The sequence below is a fragment of the Pithys albifrons genome, chromosome 6 (assembly GCF_047495875.1).
Source record: "Pithys albifrons albifrons isolate INPA30051 chromosome 6, PitAlb_v1, whole genome shotgun sequence".
NCBI lineage: Eukaryota > Metazoa > Chordata > Aves > Passeriformes > Thamnophilidae > Pithys > Pithys albifrons.
In genome coordinates this window covers 22,224,411-22,246,683 of record NC_092463.1, presented here as the reverse complement: position 1 = coordinate 22,246,683, position 22,273 = coordinate 22,224,411, and the positions used below count along the sequence as shown (strand labels likewise).

The 22,273-nt window shown below is 39.1% G+C and overlaps 1 protein-coding gene across 1 annotated transcript in view; it reads left to right on the top strand.

The window, feature by feature from the left end:
- NRXN3 (neurexin 3) overlaps positions 1 to 22,273 on the top strand; it is a 1,004,771-nt gene that overhangs the window by 438,665 nt on the left and 543,833 nt on the right. The window contains exon 16 of the mRNA XM_071557744.1: positions 14,593 to 14,712. Within this exon, the coding sequence (XP_071413845.1) occupies positions 14,593 to 14,712 (120 nt within the window). The remainder of the gene's footprint in view (positions 1 to 14,592; positions 14,713 to 22,273) is intronic.

Here is a 22,273-nt window from a genome sequence, read left to right as displayed (position 1 = left end):
AAAGGTAGAAGGAGATGAAGGGTGAAGATTGGATCAAAAGAGGAGCTCATTTTTGAGGAAGTGAACCTCCAGTGAAGCACTGAAACTATTGCCTCTTCTGTCTGGAAAACATTTCTCTTCTGTAGTTTCTCTTTTCTAGCTGGTTTAGAAGTATATGTGGTGAGTTACTTTTTGTAGCACGTAAATAGTAGCGATTTCTTGAAGCCTTTTCAGAGACTTTACTGTTCCTGCTAAGCTCCCATTAGTGAAAAGAATATTGACATTGGCAGCATTGACTCAGTAAAATGCATATGGCTTCAATTCCCAAACCACTTGGGGTACTTAGCATCAAAAAGCCGAAGGTTTTGCTGTCTGAGTTAAATGACAATCACCGTTATGTCTAGTTCCACTCACTGCCAGTCTGCTGTGTTGGCTACCAGGCACTAGAGGAAGATAATTTTTTCTGTAACATTGGTATGCATGTTTGCTAAGAAAAAAATGTATGTATGTCCGGAACTGATCCTTCAAAAATTTCATAAAGTTAAATTACTCCATGATTGTCTTTCCCTACTGTGTCAAGATTACAGGTTACGTTATGATGAAGCCTTGCCCCTTGTCAAGAGTGTCCCTTCTTATGATAGAAAGTATTGTCTTAATGATATCTTTGAGTATTCATGAAACACCAGATTGGCAGTCCAGTTAGATCTGATCCTGTGCTTGTGTCTAAGCTGCTTGTCTGGGACCTCCTGTGCCCCAGCCCTCCTTCCACACTCCCACAATAATACTCTGGTTTGTGAGAAATTTGTGTCCTGTCACAGGAGCTTACTCAATGTCAACTCCCATTTCACAGCATTGTTAGGTGCCACACAACCATCACTAGAGCTATGGTGTTTCATTCTCCTGTACCCAGTATAGTTCTGTGATTCAATGTCCTGTTACTGAGGTTGCACAATGTCAGTGCCACTCTCAAAATGCACAATGTGTCACTTTGTGCCAATATGGTACCAGTACAGCTGCTGCCTCAATGTGGAGATTGGTTCACTTTTAGAAATGTCTGGAATGTGAATTATCCTCTTCTAAAGTCCTTCAAACAGCATTCAAAATTGAAAGGAGACCTAAAAGAATGAGCGGTAGGGTCAGTGATTTTCCTTGTTCTGCCTTTGGAAGAACTTTATCTTGCAAAGCAGTGCCTGTGCTGTCTTCTCCAATGGTCCCTGCTCAGTACCAAAGGAACTGCTGAAGAGGAACATGTTCATTTTGCCAACATGTTTAGAATTAATAAAAAAGCTGAGAATCTGGTTACCAGAAAGCTGTTTAATTTGTTGGGGTTTTTTCAATTTTTTGTTGGTTTTTCTTTTTTAATCATAACAGTCCCCAAGGCTTCATCTCAGATCTTGGCTGCTGCCTCCTGGTGTCTATTCTTACAGTTGCCAGTGAAAGTCACACCTATCTCCCATTTCTCTAAGGAAAGAAAAACACCAAGAATCTTCATTCCTAATTTTTGTGTCCCTAGTTCCTTCCTTCCAAAGTGCTTTTGGGTGCAATCTTTAAAATGTTTTCAAGGGCTGAAGTCCCAAGCAGTCCTTCCTGCCTCATGATGGTTAAATACGTTTTTAATAATCAATTGCAGACTTTTTATGTGAACAGTTGTGCTGTGTGTTGATATGCCAGACATGCCCTTATTTCATCATAAAGGGCAGTGAGACCACATCTGTGATGAGAACATGCATGCTTAAAGAAATGTCATTCCATCCCCACATAGGAATCTTGCCTTTCAACTGTGGTGTAAGAGAGATTTCTGCTAATGGCTGTCTCTTGTTACGGCTTTGCTTTCAGAGGTAGAGGAGATTACAAGGTGGCTGCTGTTTTCTCAGAATCTGTCAGTTTGATCTCAGGACAGAATCAAAGAATGTGTAGAGGAATGAAGCCTTGAGAATAGTGAAATGTGAGATGTAGGTCAGGGGACAGCACTGCACTGCCGAAGATGCACCTGTATCCTATTCATATTTGTTATCTGTTCAGGTACATACTCCATACCACTAAATTCACAAGTTTTTTAGGAAAATTATATTCCTTATGGTCTTTGTTCTACTACTACCTCACTTTATTCAGTTTGAACAAGCCATTGAATTTCTGTGGCCATGTTGTTCGTCTCATGTGCTTAGGCATAATTCAGCCTTGCTGGGCACTAAAGCACAAATCTACCAGGTTATACAATATCTATGTTCCAGTGATAGGTAAGGCAGTGCTTCTTCTTGAGCAGGAAGCACTCTCAGTAAATGATATTTATAGGAGATCTTCTTGGGGAATTGAAGAATCCCACAACATTCTCAGTCATATATATATGAGCCATTCTTGAAGTGCAGATGTTCCTGAGACTGAAATTGGCTGGCATTTAATGGTGTATAGTTCTGTTAAAAAAAGAGCAGTTCAAGACCTAAGGGAGAAATTACTTTATCTCTGATGGCCTATTGGTTCTATTCCCATAGTTTCTTTCAATTATCTATGCTGGGATTTGTTTAGGCTAGCACAACTAAGTAACCTCTTCATCCTCTTTGTTAGGTAATGTACCAGCTTCCTTTTGTATCATGGTTTATTTCATTGCTCTTTTGCAATTGCTACATTTCTGATTTTTCAGGAACAACAGGCAGCTCTTTACTGATCTTGAAGGTCTGTTCAGATCTGTAGTTGGCAGAATGTGTTTCCCTGGAAGGTATGTGGCAAAGCCATAAACAGCCTTGCTGCCTGCTGTGTTCTAGTGTGCTACACACAATTGTAAGGAGAACAGAGTTTGGGGACAATTACACAATGCCAACATATTTTTTCATTTTTACATGAAAGCTGCTAACTGCAGCTTTCATCACCATCTTTTAGGTAACAGGAGGGTCCTGCCCCCTACCCAAGAGGGCCTGAGAGAAAAGCTGCTGAAGGTAGGGAAGTGCTAAGACCTAAATGGTCCTTGTGTCAGTGTTGAGTCAGGGTACTGAAAACTCTGGAGACAAAATCAGTTCTCAGAAAGGACTTAAAATATTGGGGGCTCTTCTGCTGGAAGCTTGCAGACAAATCTGCCACCTACTTTGGTCCTTGCTGTCCCCACCCATAAAATTCATCTGCAAGGTATTGATCTATTTGTGATGTAAGTATGAAATTCAACTATGTCTTCCAGACCACTTTGAAACAGTGAATGGAGGCTCCTAGAGATTAGGAAAACACTTGAAACTGAAGAAAAGAAGTCTTCTGTCAGGACCTGGTTTTCTCCAGTCTCCATCACAACAGTCTGGGGGGAGTGGTTGGAAATTTTTATACTCCTGAGTTGGAGTAATACAAGCTATTTCCACATCAGACATGCACATTTTGAGAGAAAAGATGTCTGCATTGCGGTGTGTATGTAAGAGTTCATAGATGAAAGAAATTGTTCCAGGTCACCTCCTTTCCCTCCTTGAAAATAAACAATTTAAACTTCAGATCAACTCTTTCTCTCTTCTGGACTTTTAAAATCAATTCTTTATGCTGACCTCTTCATTCCTGATCTTACTACTAGATGAATGGATCACTTTATTCAATCCATAGAAATCTAGACTGAGTAACTCACTGCATTTTCCTCGATGGTCCTGGAACAAGTTAAGCAGATGGCCAACCTTTTGTGGAGTTTAAGGAGGATGCCCTCAATATTAATGAGTACTTTCTGCATTTCAGGTGTTTTTTCATGTCTTTATTAATTTGCCATATGTTCTCCCATGTTTTTCTTCCCTTTATTTGGACACCCTTATGTTGCTTACAATGGGTGGTAGAGCTATCTGTAATTTAGCTCTACATTCTAAATGTGTTCACCCCATCCTGCCCCCTACCAAACAAACCTAACAGCAGTAATTAAAGAACATTGTAATTTTTCTACAAGGTAGTTTTTTTCATGTGCATTAGAGATGTTGCTTCTTCCCCACCTGTACCACTTTGTTTCTTACAAAGGAGAGTGACTATTATTAAACTGGCTGACACTGTTCCAGATGTTTTGGGACTTTTCTTTTGTCCTAATTTAATCTTCTTTCCAGATCCTGCAGTAAAATCATAATCTTTTGCAACTTTCCATAAACTACTATAGTTAACCTTTGGAATTCACTGATGCATGAAAAGCATGAATGACACATTCAGGCTGGATATTCAGAAACACATTTTGCATACTAAGCAGTATGTGGAAAACAGAAAATCTAATCTCATGCTTAAAATCTCACAGCAGGATAATGTCAGAAAGGATTTCACCCTTCATCTGCTCAGTAGAGAAACTTCAAATTTGGTCATACTTCGCTTTCTTTCTGAAATCAAAGTTTGTCCATTGAGGAGTGGAGTGTTAATTTGCTCCATGATAGTTTGACATCTCTCCTGTTCTTTATGCTTTTGTATTCCATTCTCATAGTGCTACTGAAATAATGGAACAAATCTGAGCTTTGCTTCAGCTCAGCTACAAAGAAGATGAGGAGTGGGGCAGTAGGAAAAGTATTTGTTTGTTATAGAGAAATTACTTTGTTAGAATAAGTGTTGAAGATGATGCATGAAGTAACGCATCCTTCTCTTTCTACTCCTCCCCCCTTTCTTTTGAATTCTGTTCATGGAAAAAGGGATTTTATAGTTCTATATAGTAAAGCAGTTCCAAAAGGAAGGAATATCTGACCATCTAAAAAGGGAAGGTAATTGCCATCTTGAGCCATTCATGGGCTCTGAAACAATAGCAAAGATTCAAAATGGTAAAATTCTTAGGAAACTCAGGAAATGGGATCTGTACATGTCAGTTCTAATTTATTGGGTTGTAACTGTAAAAAGCAGATCTATCAGTCTCTCTTCAATATCAGCTGTGACATTACAATTTTTTAGGAACAGAAGTTTAAGAAGGTAAGTGTATACTTCTTAAATACCCATCTTTGGAGCAATGAGGTCATTGATTTGATGTTTTCTTATTTCCATTGTGCTGTGTAATAGAAATATGTAACCTTCAGTGGCAAGGGATTGAGGAACTCCTGCCAGTCCTCTGCTTTTTCCATACTGAAAGAGAAAACTTAGAATCAAGGTATAATATGTCAAAAATCTATGTGACTTCTGTGTAAACTGGACTCCATTGAATAAAAAAAAAAAGAAATCTATGTCTATATGGAAGAGGATCTGTAGTAGTGTTTCTCTTTTTAATGTTCTTTAATTTTCAAAAAGTGTGTCTGGATCTTTATACAGTCAGATTTATGATTTTCTTTTGCCATGTGGACTATGATTTAACCACAGACAACAAGATCATTCCCACCTATGTGAAAGAATGACCTGGTGCAATATTTTTGTTGATTGCTCTGGTGACATTGACAAAGACTGTATTGGTCTAAAGCCTGAGCTGTCTCTTTTCCAGTTGATCCAAGTTTTCGTAAGGATGTGTTGAAATCCATGAGCAAGTGACAGCTTGTGAAGAGGCAAGGTTTTACTGTGGCTTTATGTCCAGGGTCAAGTTCAGTTCTTGGGATAAACAAAGATTGTTGTCTTACAGAGTTATCAGTCCCCTACTGTTTTCTGGCAATAAATCCACTTTGGAAAAAAAGCTGGAGCAATCATTGCTTTTATGGGAGGCAGAGAATTTAAATTCAGATCCAGACTGGATATAGAAACAAAAACAAAATATGCTTGACACATGTACTGAAAGTCAAATAGATTTTATTTTTTTGCTTAAATGGATTCTAAGTGTTTCTCAAATGAGACAAAATCTCTCTTAAGTTATTGATAAATGCTGAGAGATGGGTTTAAGAAGGTGATATTTTTTTTCTCTGTGTACTATCTGTAAATTCTGTGATTGTGTGAGTGTGAATGAAGTGCATTTCCTTTCCTTTTATTTGGTTTTGTCATCTGTTTGTTAGTTTGTTTCATTAAGGTACTCATTGTCCTGTCCCTATGTGCCCTGTTGCTTACATTGTAACTCCTGCATGTATTGATTATGCATGTTGGCTGTGATGATTATATCAATTGCTTTTATTTATTCAAAGTAATATCACCCTGGTTTATCTATCCTTATACTAATCTGTTGTTTATTGGGATTTTTTGCCTTTTCTTTTCTTTTTTTCTTCCCTTTTTTTTTTTTTTTGCTAACAAAGTTGAGTTGAACAAAGCTGACCTGCAAGGTAGAGAAGGTTGTTCTTCCCAATTACTGGTTTGAACTGAAAGATGCTTTTGTGTAACATTTGATGCCTTTTACTGGATGCAGTCACACCTCTGAGACAGGACCAGAATGACAAACGCTGCCCTCTGTGGAGGGGGATATCTGGGTTGAAGAAGGAGACAGCAAACAATGGAGCTGCTTTGGTTTACCTGGGGGGTTTGACTGTATCAATCTCTGAATAGCTGTAAGAGCCCCAGTTGATTTCCTGAAAAGCCTCATATTTGTTTAGGCAAATAGCTTTTATGTGTAGCTACATAGAAGACCCTTGGAGCTTTAAAAAACAAAAAGCTCACAGTTTTTTTCAGGTGTGAGAACTTAAGGAGTGAGATCAGGAGGTAAAAGCTGATTAGGTTGGGTTTTTTTATTTTTTTAACTTAGACTGTGAAAAAAAGGCGAGTAAAATATCGTTCTAGAATTTCAATTTAAAGCAAAAAAATCTCTAAAGTATAAACTCCCTTAATATTTAGAATTGCATTTTACAAGCTGTGATCTGGGCAGGAAGGGCACCTCCCCATAGGAGGGCCAACACAGTAGCAGAACCTGAGAGCAGCATATAGGAGCAGCCACTAACACTGAGGGGAATGAGAAGGCCCCTTCTCCCCAGTCTCAGTAGTCAGAGCTTCCAAAATTATTGTTCTTATGTGTCACAGAGCTCATTCCCCAGTGGCTGTTGCTGCAGCAGTGATGTCACAGGCTTCCACAGAAACAGACCTTCCGAGAGTAGATGTAGCTCTGCAGGTCTCTGGTTGTAAAGAGTGCCTGGTGCCTGTCCAGAAAGCTGGGACTGAGTGTCATCTCCTCTGCGGAAGGTGTGTTCTTGTTGAGGAACTGTGTCACAAGGTCAAGGAGTTATGTGAGGAAGTCAGTAGGTTGCTCACCTTTCATGAGAATAAGAAAGAAATAGATATGCTATTCTCAGAGACCCTTCAGCCTAGTTCCCTGGAATTTAAGTGAGGAATCATGCCTTTTAGAAATTAGTAGGTCTCAGAGACTAGTGTAACCAAAGAGATGTTTTCCATGGCATTAAAAATGAGTCCTTTAAAATATGAGAGTGAAAATATGCTTCCCAATTTATATGGACAGACTGCAATATAGAGTACAAATTAATTTATTCCTGAGTGCCATGAAAGTTTAAAAAATGCTCTTCATTTTTATAGAAAAGGAGACAATGGTCTCAGGTATAAGGGAAAGTCAGAGACATTGGACAATATCTCTCTTTAACAGTCCTGGAGCCACAGATGGCTTCTGTTATGGTGTCAGCTTAGTCACCTTGAAATTTTATGTCTAGGCCAAAGGTTTAATTGTGAGAGAAAGCATGTAAAATGTTCCTGTTTCACTTTATGATGTAGGGACTTACCAACATTTTGCATATCACTGGAATTAGGTTTTTGTGGCTGTAACCTTGTGCTTCATAAACTCTCTTTCTGTTCACCGTGTTTACTTTGAAGACCTGGTGATATTGCTGACCTGATTTAGTACAATAGATTCCATTTTCAAATTAAAATATTCCTATTCTCTTTTCCAGGTATAAGCAGGTAGCAATTAGCTTTACTTCAGGATATCATATGTGTGTTTAGGTAGGGTTTGGTATTCTACAGCTGAGTAGAAAAGGCTAAAAATTACTTTGGGGGAATAAAGATATTTTAATGGGTAAACAACTTATCACTGCAGCATTTTTAATAGACAAGCATATTAAGAGGCACCCTCTCACCCAACAGATAAAGGTACTGACAGTCTGAGATAACTTTAGCAATTGGATACACACAAAACATTGAATCTGAAAGATTTGACAGCCTAGAGGTTGGCAGAAGTTCGTGTGATGTATTTTGTTCTATGCATGTGGAGACTGTATTTTGTTGTCATCTCTGAGCTATTTCCTGCTATAAAAAGTTGAAGTACTGTCTTAGAGAGGTTAGGGATTTAGAGACTATTAGGTGCTGTCCCTAGGGAAATTCTGAAGTTAGTGTAAATTGAAGTGCTAAAAGATGAAATTTGAAAGATTAGGAAATTCATTCAGGCTGTGACAGATGTGATGAAAAAAAGTGACCTGAAAGTACACTGGGGTGTACTATGCCATCCATTTAAACTGTGGCAGTGAATTTGGAATTTGGTTTAGACATCAGCAAGGATCAAATCTCTCTGGCTGCAGTCACTGTTCTTTCTAGTCACCTATGTCAGCTTTAGAATTCAGAATGCATGCACAGGACTTCCTGCTTGATTTCTGGTGTCCACTGCAGTGGATGAAGCAGGTTCTGCAACAAACAGACTTGGTTTTTTTTGTTTTGATTTTTTTTCCAAACTTCTCAGAACCTAAAGGCTTTTCATGGCTGTGAAGATTATTCCAGCTCAAGCTCAAATGTTCCAGGGGTCCTAACCCTATAGGAATATTTATCCTTCAGATGGAGACACCTGATCTGATTGAAGCCTAAAGGGAAGCATTTGTCTTGAGTGCATAATGTGTATTATTGGCTTTTCAGGAAACCAACCTTTGCTCAATAGGTTTGGCTATTTCAGAATAGGCCATGAAGCTTGGTACTTTTGTACTGCAGTGATTTGCAGTAGGAAAGGTTGTGTTTTCAGTTGGCTGTGTTTTCCTTGTTCACATATAGCCCTTTCAGTTTTTCCTTTCTGCTTTTAGTTTGTCTGAATGCCGTTTACTTCCTCTACTTCATTTGCATCTCCCTGTCCCTTGTTGCATTTTGGGTGCAGACATACTCCCTTTTATGCGGTTGACTGACTGTTGTATGGTTGGGATTTTTATTGGTTTGGGTTTTTTTCCCTCACCAGCATATGACCATGTTTCTCAAGACCTTTTATGTTGCTCAGAGGTGAAGACTGGAAGGGTGACAAGAGGGAGGAAGATAGGTATATGCCAGGTTTCATGAATGGGAAAAAAAAAATCCCACTGCCTTGCAGGTCCATTCTTTGTGGGTTGTCATTGCTGCTGATTCCCTTCCCCTCTCGCCTTGAGATAAATGTGCTTTCTGTAGAAGAAAGCACATTTGTGCATATTTGTTATTTTAACTATTCCCAGTTCCTTGAGTTTTCAGACCAGCCACTTATTTGGAACAGAAGGATTTGGGCTCATAACTGACATCAGGTGAATGAAGTGTTCAGGTTCTGTTAAGGCACTGAAATAAATGGCTGCATTTTCAGAGGACTGAAGAATGCTGGCTTTGGAGTTATTTCTGAAAATCAGTAACTTTAAATTTGGAACCTGACAGATGTCTAACCTTATTTAGGTGATGAAAGGAATGATGAGTTCTTGACAAAATATGAAACTGAGAGCTTGAAGAGCTGGCCCTGCAGTCCTTGAAAATCTCTTTGGTTTTTGGGTTCTGGTTTGCTATATTAGTCTGTAATAGTCCTGCTTTATACTACCTGTGACTCAAAATACAGGATATAACTTTCTGAATCACGCACTGAACCTTGACTATACTTTACTTTACAATGCAAAGTAAATGTTGTCATACCACCAATATGTATTTGACAGTGTATGTGATATGGTCCATCCAATGAAGTGATAGTTCCATGAGATTCAGACTCAATTTTTCTCACTTTTTATGCAGAAAAAAAAAAATCTTTTTTCCCAATTCTTCTAAAATTTGAAGACTTATTGGGATTAACTTCATTTCTTACTTAACCTGCACTTCTTAGTCCTGAGTCCCAGAACATGTTTATTTTTCTGCCTGGTGCATATTATTTCCAAGACCTGATTCCTCTCTGAGCTGAACTGGTACTGCACGTTGAATTAAAAAAGGCTGGTGCCTCTGATTATGAAAGAGGAGTGCTCACAGAAGTAAATTGTAGATCTATTATAGGTATAAATTGATCGTAGCGTCTGACTGGTAGTGACAGAGATAACTTAGTGCTTGGTGGCATTTGTAATTTAGGAACTATAGGACAAAAAGCACCTTAGTCTGCAAACATTGTAAACATGTCTTCTGTGTAATAGTTTCCTATTGCTTCCTAACCTCTAATGCTGGTTTAAAGGTAAACCAGCAGGAGAAACGAACCCAACACAAAAGAGATTATAAGTCAGAGTTACAATTTAATAAAAATATTACACTGAATGCAATGATACAAAGAGAAATTGGTTTTGCCCCACAAAACCCAGAGGTATAACCCAGCACCCTGGGGCACAAACAGAATGGTGTTTTGCTAGCCCCTGTTCTGAGACCTCCCCCATGGTTCCCCTGAGTCCAAAGTAAAAAGAAGGGGGAAAAAAAACCCTGTTGGTGCAGATAATGGTTACAGTCTGGTTAAGAGTGGTAGATGCAGTCCTTCGAGGTTCTACTCGTCTTTTGGATCCGACGAATGGTCCCAGAAGTCCCGAAACCCCAAGATTATAAACTCTCTGGTTCAGATAGGAACACCCAGTACCTCCCCCAGGGGTGTTCCACAATGGGTGATCCGACTCTGTGAGTCATGGGGTATTTTGGAATTGTTGATGGCCCATTAGCAGACAAATCACCCTCAGGCTGGATGTGGAGGTGCTATTGACTCCTCGGAGGGGAGTTATCACAGCTTCTACCTCATAGGCTTCTTTAACACCCAACCTGAGGGGCTGGGTGTGCCCTGGGCAGCTGCTGCAAATGTCCCATTGTTAACAGTTCATGAGAAATGACATGGAGGGTTTAGAATACACAGCTTTGGGCACACCCACACAGTGATAAACTGGTCCCTGCTTGCTGAACTAGGTCACCTCTTTGAAGATACAAGGCAAAAAGATGAGAGCATTTAGGGAGATGAAGAATGAAGAAGGCAATGCACCAAGCCCAGCTACAAACAGACAACAAAATCAGAGGTATTTCAGATTATCATGTGAAGACTGGTTCTGAAACTTTGTTTTTAAATACTTTGACTGCTGTAAGTGTTGTCAAAGGAATGAGATTAAAAATAGACCTGAGCCCTGATGGCATTGGTAATTTAGAAACAATTCTATTGCTTTATATCAAAGTTGTTTGTCATCTTCTTTCCTTATTCATTAGCACTAAAGGGCATGTGCTTGGTAACACAATCTTAATTTTTTATAAGCCTTCCTGTGCTTCTGTTGCTTTCCTCCTTAATCCAAAATCCTAATCCCCTATGACATCTCTATTAGTTACTCTGAACAAAATTCTGTTGCCACAGATAGAGGCTTATGACATCAGGAAAGGACTGTAAGCAGCAGCAGTAGATGACTTCTCTGAGACAAAGATCCTTTTATGATGCAAATGCCCATAGTATTAAGGAGTGAGGCAATGCATAATACCCAGCATCTATGCTGTGCCATCACAACTGACTCTAAAGATGGCAGGTCAGGCTTCAAGCTTCCTTATGGTATTGTCAGGCTTTCAAAATTCCTCATAGTTTTGGGGTTTTATTTTTTTTTCCTCTGTTTTCTGTGAAAATGCTGTTCCAATATTTACAATTGATTTCTGTGAAATACAATTAAGAAACAATATTACTGGCCATGAATTCAAATACTTCGGCTTTCTGGACTCTTTTGTAGCTACAGTAAAATCAAAAGTGAGCAGTTCAGATCTATATGAGACTCTGTGAGACTGAAGGCAGCTAACAATAAACAAGTCACAGCTGCTTGGAGGAGTTAGTTTCTCATGGAAGCTCCTCAGGTTTCTCACAGCACACCGGAGAGGTTCTTGAAAACATCTAGGATAAGTTCTCCAAAACATTGGACTTGGGAGATATGGGTTTCTAACCAATTGAACTTTCTAGTGTGGTGATGTATAACTCTTTTTAGCCAATAAGCTGTAGTTCTAACCCTATATAAACCGTGTGCTATGTGTAATAAAATGTCTTCACTATGAATCGTATAGATTTGTTATGTGAAGTCCAGTTCCTCTGCTGTTTATTTTTTGTTTACTTTACTCTTTCATTATTAACACCTCAATTCACAAGTGCTAGGCCTCATGGAACCTTATTACTTCAGTAGAGTCCTTGTGGCACCTAGACAAAGGATATGCCCATTGGCAAGGCCAGTTAGTGATTAAAGTGTTCTCAGAAGAGTGAAGAAACATTGTCTTTGAAAATGCTGTTCCACCTCTATATAATGTTATTTACAGTTGAGGCTGTATCAAGTTTCATAGAGTCACAGTTACTTTCTGGTTTTATATATATATGTGTGTGTGTGTGTGTGTATGTATGTGTGTATATATATATGTATAAAAATTCTTCATACATCTAGGAGTATTGGCATTCATATTTGTAGTTCGAGGTTAGATGTACAGTAAGAGGTATGTGTTCCTCATTCCTTATCCTCAGATTACTTGGACATTTTAGGCAAAATGACAACTAATATTCTATTTCAAATTGTTAAATATCATCCCTTTATTTGCTGGACCAGGGCAAGTCTGAAGCAAGTGTCAGACCACAACCTGATGCATGTGTAATTATATATTTTTTATCCATGTTTTTCACAAGAGTAAAGCAGGAGGGAAGTGTGTACAAACATGTGCCTACCAGCCCACACTGGAAAGTCTGTCAGCTCTGCTGTAATCCTAGAAGTGATCTGTTGACTTCACACTGTGCCACTGAGACCACTGGGATTTATATGACTGCAAATGGGAGTTGGGTGGGTGGAAAGAAGAGGCGGAGGGGAGGGGAAAACTGTTGAAAAATTCTGCTCAACTTTCCCTCAGTGTGGCAACATGGGGTTTTCTTGCTGCGGCTGCTGCGGCTGCCTCTTTTCAATAAGTGAATTTTCTTTTAGACAGTTTATTTTCTTTTGTTATCCACCTTTATGCTTCTACCCTAGAAGTTTTGGGGTTTGTAGGGGTTTTTTAACAGTGTAATAAATTTTGAAAGAAGCTCAGGTTTTTGTTAACATTCAATCAGACTACTGAGTAACACATTCCTTCTCATTGCAGGAGAGATGTAAGGAAACACAGATAGCTAAAAAGATACTGAAATTCACCCTTTCTGTTCTTGCAGTGGGGAAAATGATCTGGTTGGAAGAGCAGGAACCTTGGACCAAGGCTATAAGGGTCCATTCCTGGCTTGGTCTTCAAATTGTTGAGAGGATCATGTTCTGACGTGAGGCTCCCCATTAGATGTGGGTTCTACAAAGACTTGTAAATACGGAAGTGCCCAGGTGCAGAGTCTGAATACCAAAGAAATACTGAATACTTCAGTGAAATCACTGCAGGTGGTGTCAGATGGAGGTTGAACAGTTTCATTTTAGGTTAAAATATTTGAAAATGCTGTCTCCACTTTGGTCTTTCCTATCTCTTCTATATAATACAGATGGTAGTGCTGATATGGTGAAGAAGTAAGGGTGAAAAGGAGGATGAACCTTATGGAGTTGCTGTTGCTAGCAAAGACTGATGAAAGATACTGGGATGGATTGAACAGTGGTTTCTTTGTCCTTTTGGTATTGTCCTAGACTGGAAGTGGCTAATTAACCTCAGGTAGCCCAGCCACTTTATCCTAAAGTATTTGAAGTACCGCACAACAGGAGTGGCATACCTTTGTCTAGAATGCTGAAGATAAAACACTTTTCCAGGAAGTGACTTCTAAACTCATAATAATCTATGACTTGCAGTTTGACTCCTGTTCTCACATGATTCAGAATCCAGCTACCTCCTTGTGGATGCCATACTAACTGTCATACAGGTTCTCTCTGATCAGAAGATCACTTTTTTTGCTATTGCTTGGATTTTGTCTTTGCAAGGCTTATCTGAGTAGGATAGCAACTGTTAGCTGCAAATCATAGAACAATGAAAGGTGATTTTGTTAGTAGTAGCTGCTTCCTTCTCTGCTTCCTCTAAGGGCATCAAACCACTCCAGAATAGAGAAGTGCTGTGAACTAATGTCAAGCACTTTTGGGGACTTTGTTGATTTGTTTCCAGAGGAACCAATGTAATAGGACTGGTCAGAGTGTGCTAGTTAGGTTTTTGTTTTGCCTTTCTTTTTTTTTTGTCTTAACGTATAAAGCAAAAGTTATGGCAAACTGAGGCTTCAAAACTTCAGTTTGACTCTGCATATCAGGGTTCTTTGGGTAGGATGAAGCACTATTCATGAGCCCATTTCTTAGCTTTCATGTCTTCAAGGGGATCAAACTTCTAGGGAAGTGGGACAACCTGACCATGCTTGTTATCCTTGCATCACATCATATTTTACTGTAAATTTCTTTAAAGAAGCTTGGAACATATGACTTGGGCCGGCCTAAGAGGGAATATGTTGCTGTTCCCTCTTCCTTCTTGCTCTGTGTTTCGGTTTGCTGTTTTGTTGTGAAGTGTACAGTTGTCTTTGTGCTCTTTCTACCTGAGTTTCTTGCATGGCTAGGAATGGAACAATGATTGGTTAGTGCTTTTTCTCTTCTGCATGAGAATCCTGATGGTAATTTTAGTGATGAATCAAAGATTTTTTGGGCCTGACCGAAGTGCTTCTCTCAGCTTTATTTCACCCTTTTCTTGTCGTCCCTTCTCCAGGACCAAGCACTACCTGCCAGGAAGATTCCTGTGCGAATCAGGGCATCTGTAATCAGCAATGGGAAGGCTACACATGTGATTGCTCCATGACTTCATATTCTGGAAGCCAGTGTAATGACCGTAAGTAAACTTTTCCATTGTGTTGGTGACCTGTGAGTTCTAGCATATGGAAGTGCAGAGAACATATAATTAGTTGTTCTTTCAATTGCAATTTCTTTTTTTCCTTGAAAGTTTGTATGAAGCATACAGCAGGTTTATTTTCTCATTAAAATGAAAATGTGCAATTTGGCATGTGCTGGTTTTGCTCAGGGTTTTTTTTTTCTTTTTGAAAGCAGACTTGACCAGGCCAATGATAATAATTGAAGTTAATGGAATTCCTGGTTTAGAAAAACCAGGAATGACTTGCAGATATTGTATGTAATGTTTACATAGGTAAGAAATTACTAAGTTTTATGTACTGAATTATGCTTTGAGATTTTCATTCAAATGTTGGTGAAAAAGACATGGAATACATGTAAAATGAGTAGTTTTCTAAATAGTCTTCTACTGAAATACCTGCTGTATGCTAAGCTGAAGTATTGGGTACTGTTTGCTAGAAAGTTCAGGTAAAACCAGTGATCAGTTAAACATACAGCAGCACTGTTGTGCTTCTCAGCATATTGATTTGCTTTATCGCAAAATATTGAATATTCTTCTTGGCCAATTGCTATTAAGATCTCTGATAAAATAATTGAATAAAACCCTTAAGTCTTCCTTTAGGGGGCAGATAATCAACTTCTTGACATTCCCTTCACTCATGATGATTTAGCCTTTGCTTCTTCCTGGAGGGAGGAGATCAGTTCAGCTCTACTGTCTGCCTACTGTTATTTAGGGTGACAGTCCCCTTCTCCCTCACTGCTCCAAGGCAGGGAACAAAGGACCACATTATGAGTGCTGTGATAAGCACAACAGTAGGCTTCAATAATTTGGTTCATTATGTGTGTAAATTTTAAAACCAGAAAGGACTCTAACAGTCTATTCTGACCACCTGAATCTCACAAGCTGCAGCTTTTCATGAAGGATATTCATGGCAGAATTTATTAATGATACCAGCAAAGTTCACTTAATATTGGTGTCACAGTATTGTCATATTTGCAACCCTTTCTCTAGAAGTCTGAGATGTGGCTGAAATGATAGCACTTTTGAGATGTAGCTGAATTGATGGCATATATGACAAGCTGTTTAGCACATGGTGACAGTCTGTTTCTGCTGAAGGCCAAAAAGTCTGCTTTTTTTGAGGCATTCATAATATGTAGTGTTGTCTGTGCTGGTCTCCCATTTCTCTCAGCACAGTTCTCCCAGATAGGGAAAGGCCAATCAGCATTCGTACGTTGAGACACGCTGTATAAAAAAGGTGCTACTGAGACATTTATAGGCTGTACTGCCATGTCTGGTGTTTTGGGTTGCTTTGGAATTCAGAATGACTCCTCTGGGTCCAGAAAAAAAAACCCCAAAAGATTTCATATTGAAGCCACAAGATCTGGTGCCAGTTTTCTGCATTTTTGTTTTGGTTTGCTCTTGTCAGTTGGACACGTGCTTTCCCATTCTCTAACTGCTTGTTCAGTAATTCAGTTTTTGTGAAAGAAGCACTGCTTTGAATCATGTTGGGCTGCATTTAAATACATGTCCAGGAAATCTCTGACATTATTGATACTGTTTCTAATGTGTTTGGCTTCACAGCTCCAGAATGTCGCAGTGCCCTTGTTAAGCTGTTGCTAATGACTTAGAGCAGGCTCCAAAGTGTCAGGAAGCCAGGTTCCTGCGTCTGTAATTGGGGATTTCTTGCTGCTTTTTGGAGCTGTCAGCTGGAAACCATGCAGAGCAGAGAAGGGAGTTGGATATGAGTGAGGGTGATGTGAGCAGTGTAACAGCCAGTCTCAGTGTCAGGCCTGGCAGGTGATTTAGAAATGTTCACAAGAGGATATGGGTTTCAAAATGATCCTGAAAGGTAAGTCATATGGACTCCTGGAACACAACAAGACTTCAGCCAGGATCTTCAAAAAGTGCGTATAACATTTTTTTTATATTTTGTTTTTGTGGTTTTTTGGTTTGGTTTGGGATTTTTTGGTGTTTGTTTTTTGGGTTTGGGTTTTTTTTCCCCCCTTTGTTGTGCATCAGTACATTGAAAACAGAGTTCTAGTCCTGATTTCCTGATACGGTTAGGAAGTGGTTTGGGTTGTGTGGAGGGAGGAGGCTTAATTCCTGTTTAATTCCTGTTCCTATCCCTTAGATATGGTTGCTATTGTACCCAAGTCTAATGGAAACACAGTACAAAGTTTATTGAAATAAATACTCTTAAGACTGTATTTTAATGCAAATAATGGCAGGGGAAGATACCTTCTGTGTAACCTGAAGCCTTTTATTGAGAAATGTGTTAGGCTCTTTGGAAGAAATTTTTTTTGGCCACAGTGGTCTAATTCTATTAATTTAGTAGATGGGTATTTCTACCTTCTGAGCAATTTGTGGTCTCCCACTGATGTAAATATGGACTATTGAAGTAAACAGAATGGCTCTAGTTTTGCACAATGGGAACAGTAGTAAAAGAATTACTTACTATATATATTTTGCTTTCCCATTTCTGTTCACCAGCTTGAGTGTCTACACTGGAAAATTTGCATTTTCATGTGTTTGGTGCAGAATATTTCAGTGCTTCTGAGGGACATAAATGGAATGTATGGTGTTCTCTTCAATTATTCTTGATGATCTCCTTGGATTATCCCAAATTAATTATTAGTAGGTGTTATTTGTGTTTGAGTTTTTAAAAATTATTTGCTAGGGTAAACTTTTGCAAAGATATTCAGTCTTATCAATACTCAGGAAACCTTGGAGTGACAATCTGTTTTTGCTTTTTAATTTTTGTCCCTGGGCTGGACTGTTACACTTAATAATTCAGATGCAAGTGGCTTGGAACTGCTGTGTCTGAAAGATGAAGAGGAAGCACAGGTGGCAGAGACGCATGTTGTACAGCTATAGACATGTTTATACATTCACTAGTATTGCTTATCAAGAACGATTAAAATTCCTAGTGAAAATGATCATAAAGACTTTAATTTTAGCTGTTGTGTAGCTGTTTTAAATGTTCTTTACTCTATAGAAATCAAGATTCCTCAGAATAAGAAATTAATGGAAGTTATAGGGGCATAAATTCAGTTTTAATATGCTTTATTCATTATTGTACAAATGTACCAATGTTAGGAAAAAAAAAAAGAAAGCCAAACCCCACCAAACATGGAAAAACACCCAGACATCCCCAGTCCTCACATTTATTAGAGAAGGACTGTTGTACAAAAGGGAATTTAAAGGTTTGCCCTGTGCACTGGCTGGTATAAAGAAACGTAGAAATAGAATGGATGGTAATATTTGGAATGTGCTCTTTCCATTCTCGTTGCCATTTAAGATCTGTTCTTTGTGTTATGAAGTCATTCCTCGTTCTTCAGTCTTTGGAAATGTTTTAATTAGTTCAGCATCACGTCCAAGAAATGTGGGCTTTCAACTTATTTTCAGAATTTACATATTCCTCTAGGATGTGGGAAGTCAGGATTAGTGTACCGCAGTTGATTTTAGGAATGAGCGTTGAAATGTGTACCTTGAAGCTTGTAAGGTAGCAGAATTAGAAGTTTACCTAAAACATTAACAAAGTGTCTTGCATCTGGGATGAACTCCATCCTTTTACTGTTCTTAACCTGGATACACAATGAAAACATGGTAGTTAGGCACTGCAACTGGCCCGAGACATGACCTGTATTTAAACTGTTGTCCTATGAACAGCTTTACAGATTCTTTAAGTTCTTCATGTTCTTCTCTGTCTGGCCAAACAGTGACATTTTCTCTCCTGCATGGAGGGAATGCATAGGAAAAGGCGTTAGCAATTCAACTAATGGCAATGGTACACGTATGTCAAACTAGATCACAGAAAACACTGCTTCTTTACTCAGTGCCTTGTGCAGATGAGTAACACTGAGGGTCAAGCTTTCCAGGTGAAATTGCCAGGCTAAAACAAGTATGTATTAATGGAAGCTGTTTGCCTGTAAAAGGTCAATGACCTGCAGCAATGACTAGTGCAAGCAGAGTATAAAGTACCTTTTCACACGTCTTTTTTGTGGTTGTTTTGTTGAAATAGTTAAGTCCATCTGCTGACTATTGATTGGCCTGTTGGACAGGTTGTTTATTCATTTATTTATAAACTCTGGGTTGTGATAGCCACCTGGGTTAAAAACGAGTTTTCCACTTGATTGGTAAAGACAAAAGGCAGCCCAAGTTTATCTCTGCTCTTGTGCGTGTATCTTCATATGCCTCCAGTCTCCATGCTTTTCAAAGAGCCTGTTGATAAGCAAAGAAGTCCTTCTAACCTTCCAATGAGATTGCTTGGCTAAGTGGTGCTTGGTTTTGTCTGGGGGAGAGGTAATATACAGAGCTGTTGGGTTTCTTTTGTGCAATAAGTTTTTGGGGTTTTTCCCCAGATCCCTATCCATGTGATGCATAACCTATGTGCTTTCTCTGTCTATTTGTGAATCACATTTGGAGGAGGGAGGAATTAGAGGGAAAGAGAGTCATGGTGATTTTGCTCCTGTGTTCATTAATTTAGCACCGTCACAAGAAGAGCTTTTGATAACTTCAGTTCTGTAAACATAGTGAGTGATGCTTTCTAGCCAAAATCGGGTATTTTTCCCCTGACCTAAAAGGAAGTATATCAAAATCAGCAAAAAAAGTCTAATATCAATACTCAAGAGTAAAGCACAAAGTATTTTTGATTGATTGAGGAAGACCAAAGCTGGCCTCTTTGCCACGTGTGTCCTAGGTGAGACACCAAGGATGTCAGAGCACACCCATCCATCTTCCACAGATGCCCTTCCTTTTTGTATCCTAAGTAAATGAATGAGTACCTAAGTGTATTGATGCTTCTGGAGCACGGTCTGTAAACTAGGTTGCAAAAATGCAGTGGCAGAACTAGTTTCCCTCATGCCTGTTTAAATAGCATGGCTGAGTAGTCATTAGAAGAGACTGCTAGCAGGGCAAATGGCTAAATGAGTAACCCTTACTTTATGCCTTATGCCAATGTGTTCATAAGCCATTTGCACTCCAAACTTACTTTGTGCCACTGAGCAGTTAGAGCTTGTGCTCTCCATGGCAGGATTCTGGCCCCTAGTCAGGAGACCTATCCTATTCCCTCTCCTTTAGTATTTTGTGTTCTTCATCATCTGGGCCAATTTTTGTCCAGACTTCATGACCTCTTTTAATGTAAATGCCAGTACACTCAGCTTGATTTACTTACAGAAACCCTCTTCATTGTTCATGTTTAATTATCACCCATTTGTTTCTAATGTGCACAGCTTACTCAGTTACTGAGTCAGAGAGCAAGAGGTTGCTAGTGTGTAAAAATAAAATCTGCATAGACTTCATTAGTCATGCATGGCCAAACCAGTCAGCTGTTTAAATATCAGCATGCTTAGGGATTTGCCTTTGATGCTACAGAGACATCCACCCTACATGAAGCAAGAGTCACCTCTGATCTATGAGTGAATCATACTTCATTACAGCAGGTCAGACACTCTGCCTAATTCTTACTTCCTCGTGTTTTGTTCTTGCTTACCTAGTGCTCTTTTACATATTATAGCTAGTGTTTTCTGGCCAATGGCTTATTTCCAGTTCCTAACCTAAGTCTTTGGCATCTTCTGACTGTGAAAGACCTTATCATCTGAGAATTTGGATTAATAGGAAGGGAAATTCAACTGTGTGCTTTAGTACATGATGTAAATCGTGCCCTTGTGATTTGAGTTATAAACCCTGCTTTCACCCTTACCGCTGTTTACTTTTGTGCTGCAGCTCCAAGGACTAACATCTTTAGGGCAAGGATGTGGTGCTACTTCTTATTAAAGCACTGTGCACTTTTATGATGCTTAGTAATAGCCCTCTACATAATTGCCTTAGCACTTCAGTGGTTTAAGAAAGCTCATTGTTTTCAGTGTACTGTAAGGCATTTCCCCTTCCCTGAGTAACAGCTGTAAAACATCAGGTCAGTCTGCAGATCAGGAGCTTGTTTGCCCCTTGTTCCCTTCGGGAGTAATCTGGAATAGGCAGTGCTGTCAACATTAGAGAGAGAAATTTATGTCCCTATTTTGGGTGAGAAAGAGGGAATTTGAGTGACAGGTGCTTCTTGGAATTGCTTCATCTGCCCCTTTCAGCTTCTCAAGGTGCCCTGACATAAAAATGTTTAATGTCAAGCTAGCCAATGCCATTTAAGTGTTTAATTGTGAAAGCCAGCCAACTTTATCCTTTTGTGATCCCCAAAATGCAGGTAGGTCTCTAGTGAGTAATTTAATTTTGATTCCTTCAACAGCTTGGCAGAAGGAGCATTTAGAATGAGAGCTGTAATCAGTCATTGATATCTGTGTGCACCTGGCTGCTGTCAGCACATAAGCTATGGTCCAGCCATGCTACAGACTTCAATAGCATGGAAGGAGAGAGACTTTTTACAGGTGGGAGTGATTACAGCTTCTATTATCCACCTCTGAGCAGTTCAAGCAGTTAATTCATTTCCTGACACTGCTCAGCAGCTATGCCATTTTCATAGGCATGTCACAGAAGACTCTCACCATAATTTTGTTGCTTGTGATCTCTGTTCTCTCTGACAGTATTTTTTTTGCTAATGTGGTACTCTTTAGTAGTCATGGCAATAATTATCACTTTTCATGTTAAAAGTAGCAGAGTGAATAGTACTGTGTCCTGGGTATTTTGCCCCATGAAAGAGCTGACCTCTGAAACTGTTCCTTCCATAATGGCATGCCCAGGGTGTAAACACGATAAGATACTGATGTGAGTTGACAACATGAGCAGAAATGTTGTACAGCAGAATAGGAGTCTATTCTTTTAGCCTAAGCTCCTCTGGTCTATGATGATCTCTAAGCACATCTTTTGACAAAATGTAAGATAATAAATCAAGTGTTCTAAATTTTCTGGTGTAACAGGGATTTGACTAATTTTAAATTTCTCTTTTTCCTTGTAATATCCTGCACGTTTGTATTTAAGAAGCAGTAAATGTAAAAACTCAGAAAAATACTGGAACAGGTCTTCAGCTGTCAATTTTACTCTTTAGAGATTCTTTTCTTCTTAGAGCAGCTTCTCCACAGAAGATTGTACAGTACTGAATTTGGCAGATGAAAAATATTTGTAGAGTTGGATTTTATGGGCAAAAGTCATCCTGAGCTTGAGGACCTTTGTTTTAAGTGGAATTTTTTTTCACATAATGGCATGAAATTTCTATCCTCAATTGTATTGTCCAAATACTGTCAATAATCTCACACTAACTATGTTTTCATCAGAATGAGGAATTTTGGGTGTCACATGGTATGCAGATAGTACCTGTACTTTTGCAGAGAAGGGAAAAAAAACCCTTGCAAAATTCAGTTGATCTTTCACCTGTTGCTGTTGATCTGCAATGGGATGCCCCAGTCACCAGTCCAGATGAAAGCACAGCTGACTTTGATTGTTACCTCCAATTCCCTATACGTGTGTTGTAACTGGCACTATGGATTACCAAAATGTGATTCCCCTGCTGGGTCTGCTATCCTGCATGGTTGCTCTGACTTGCAATAATTTTTAATGCATTTTTTGCCCCAGCTGGTTTTGTGTGCTCTCCCATCTT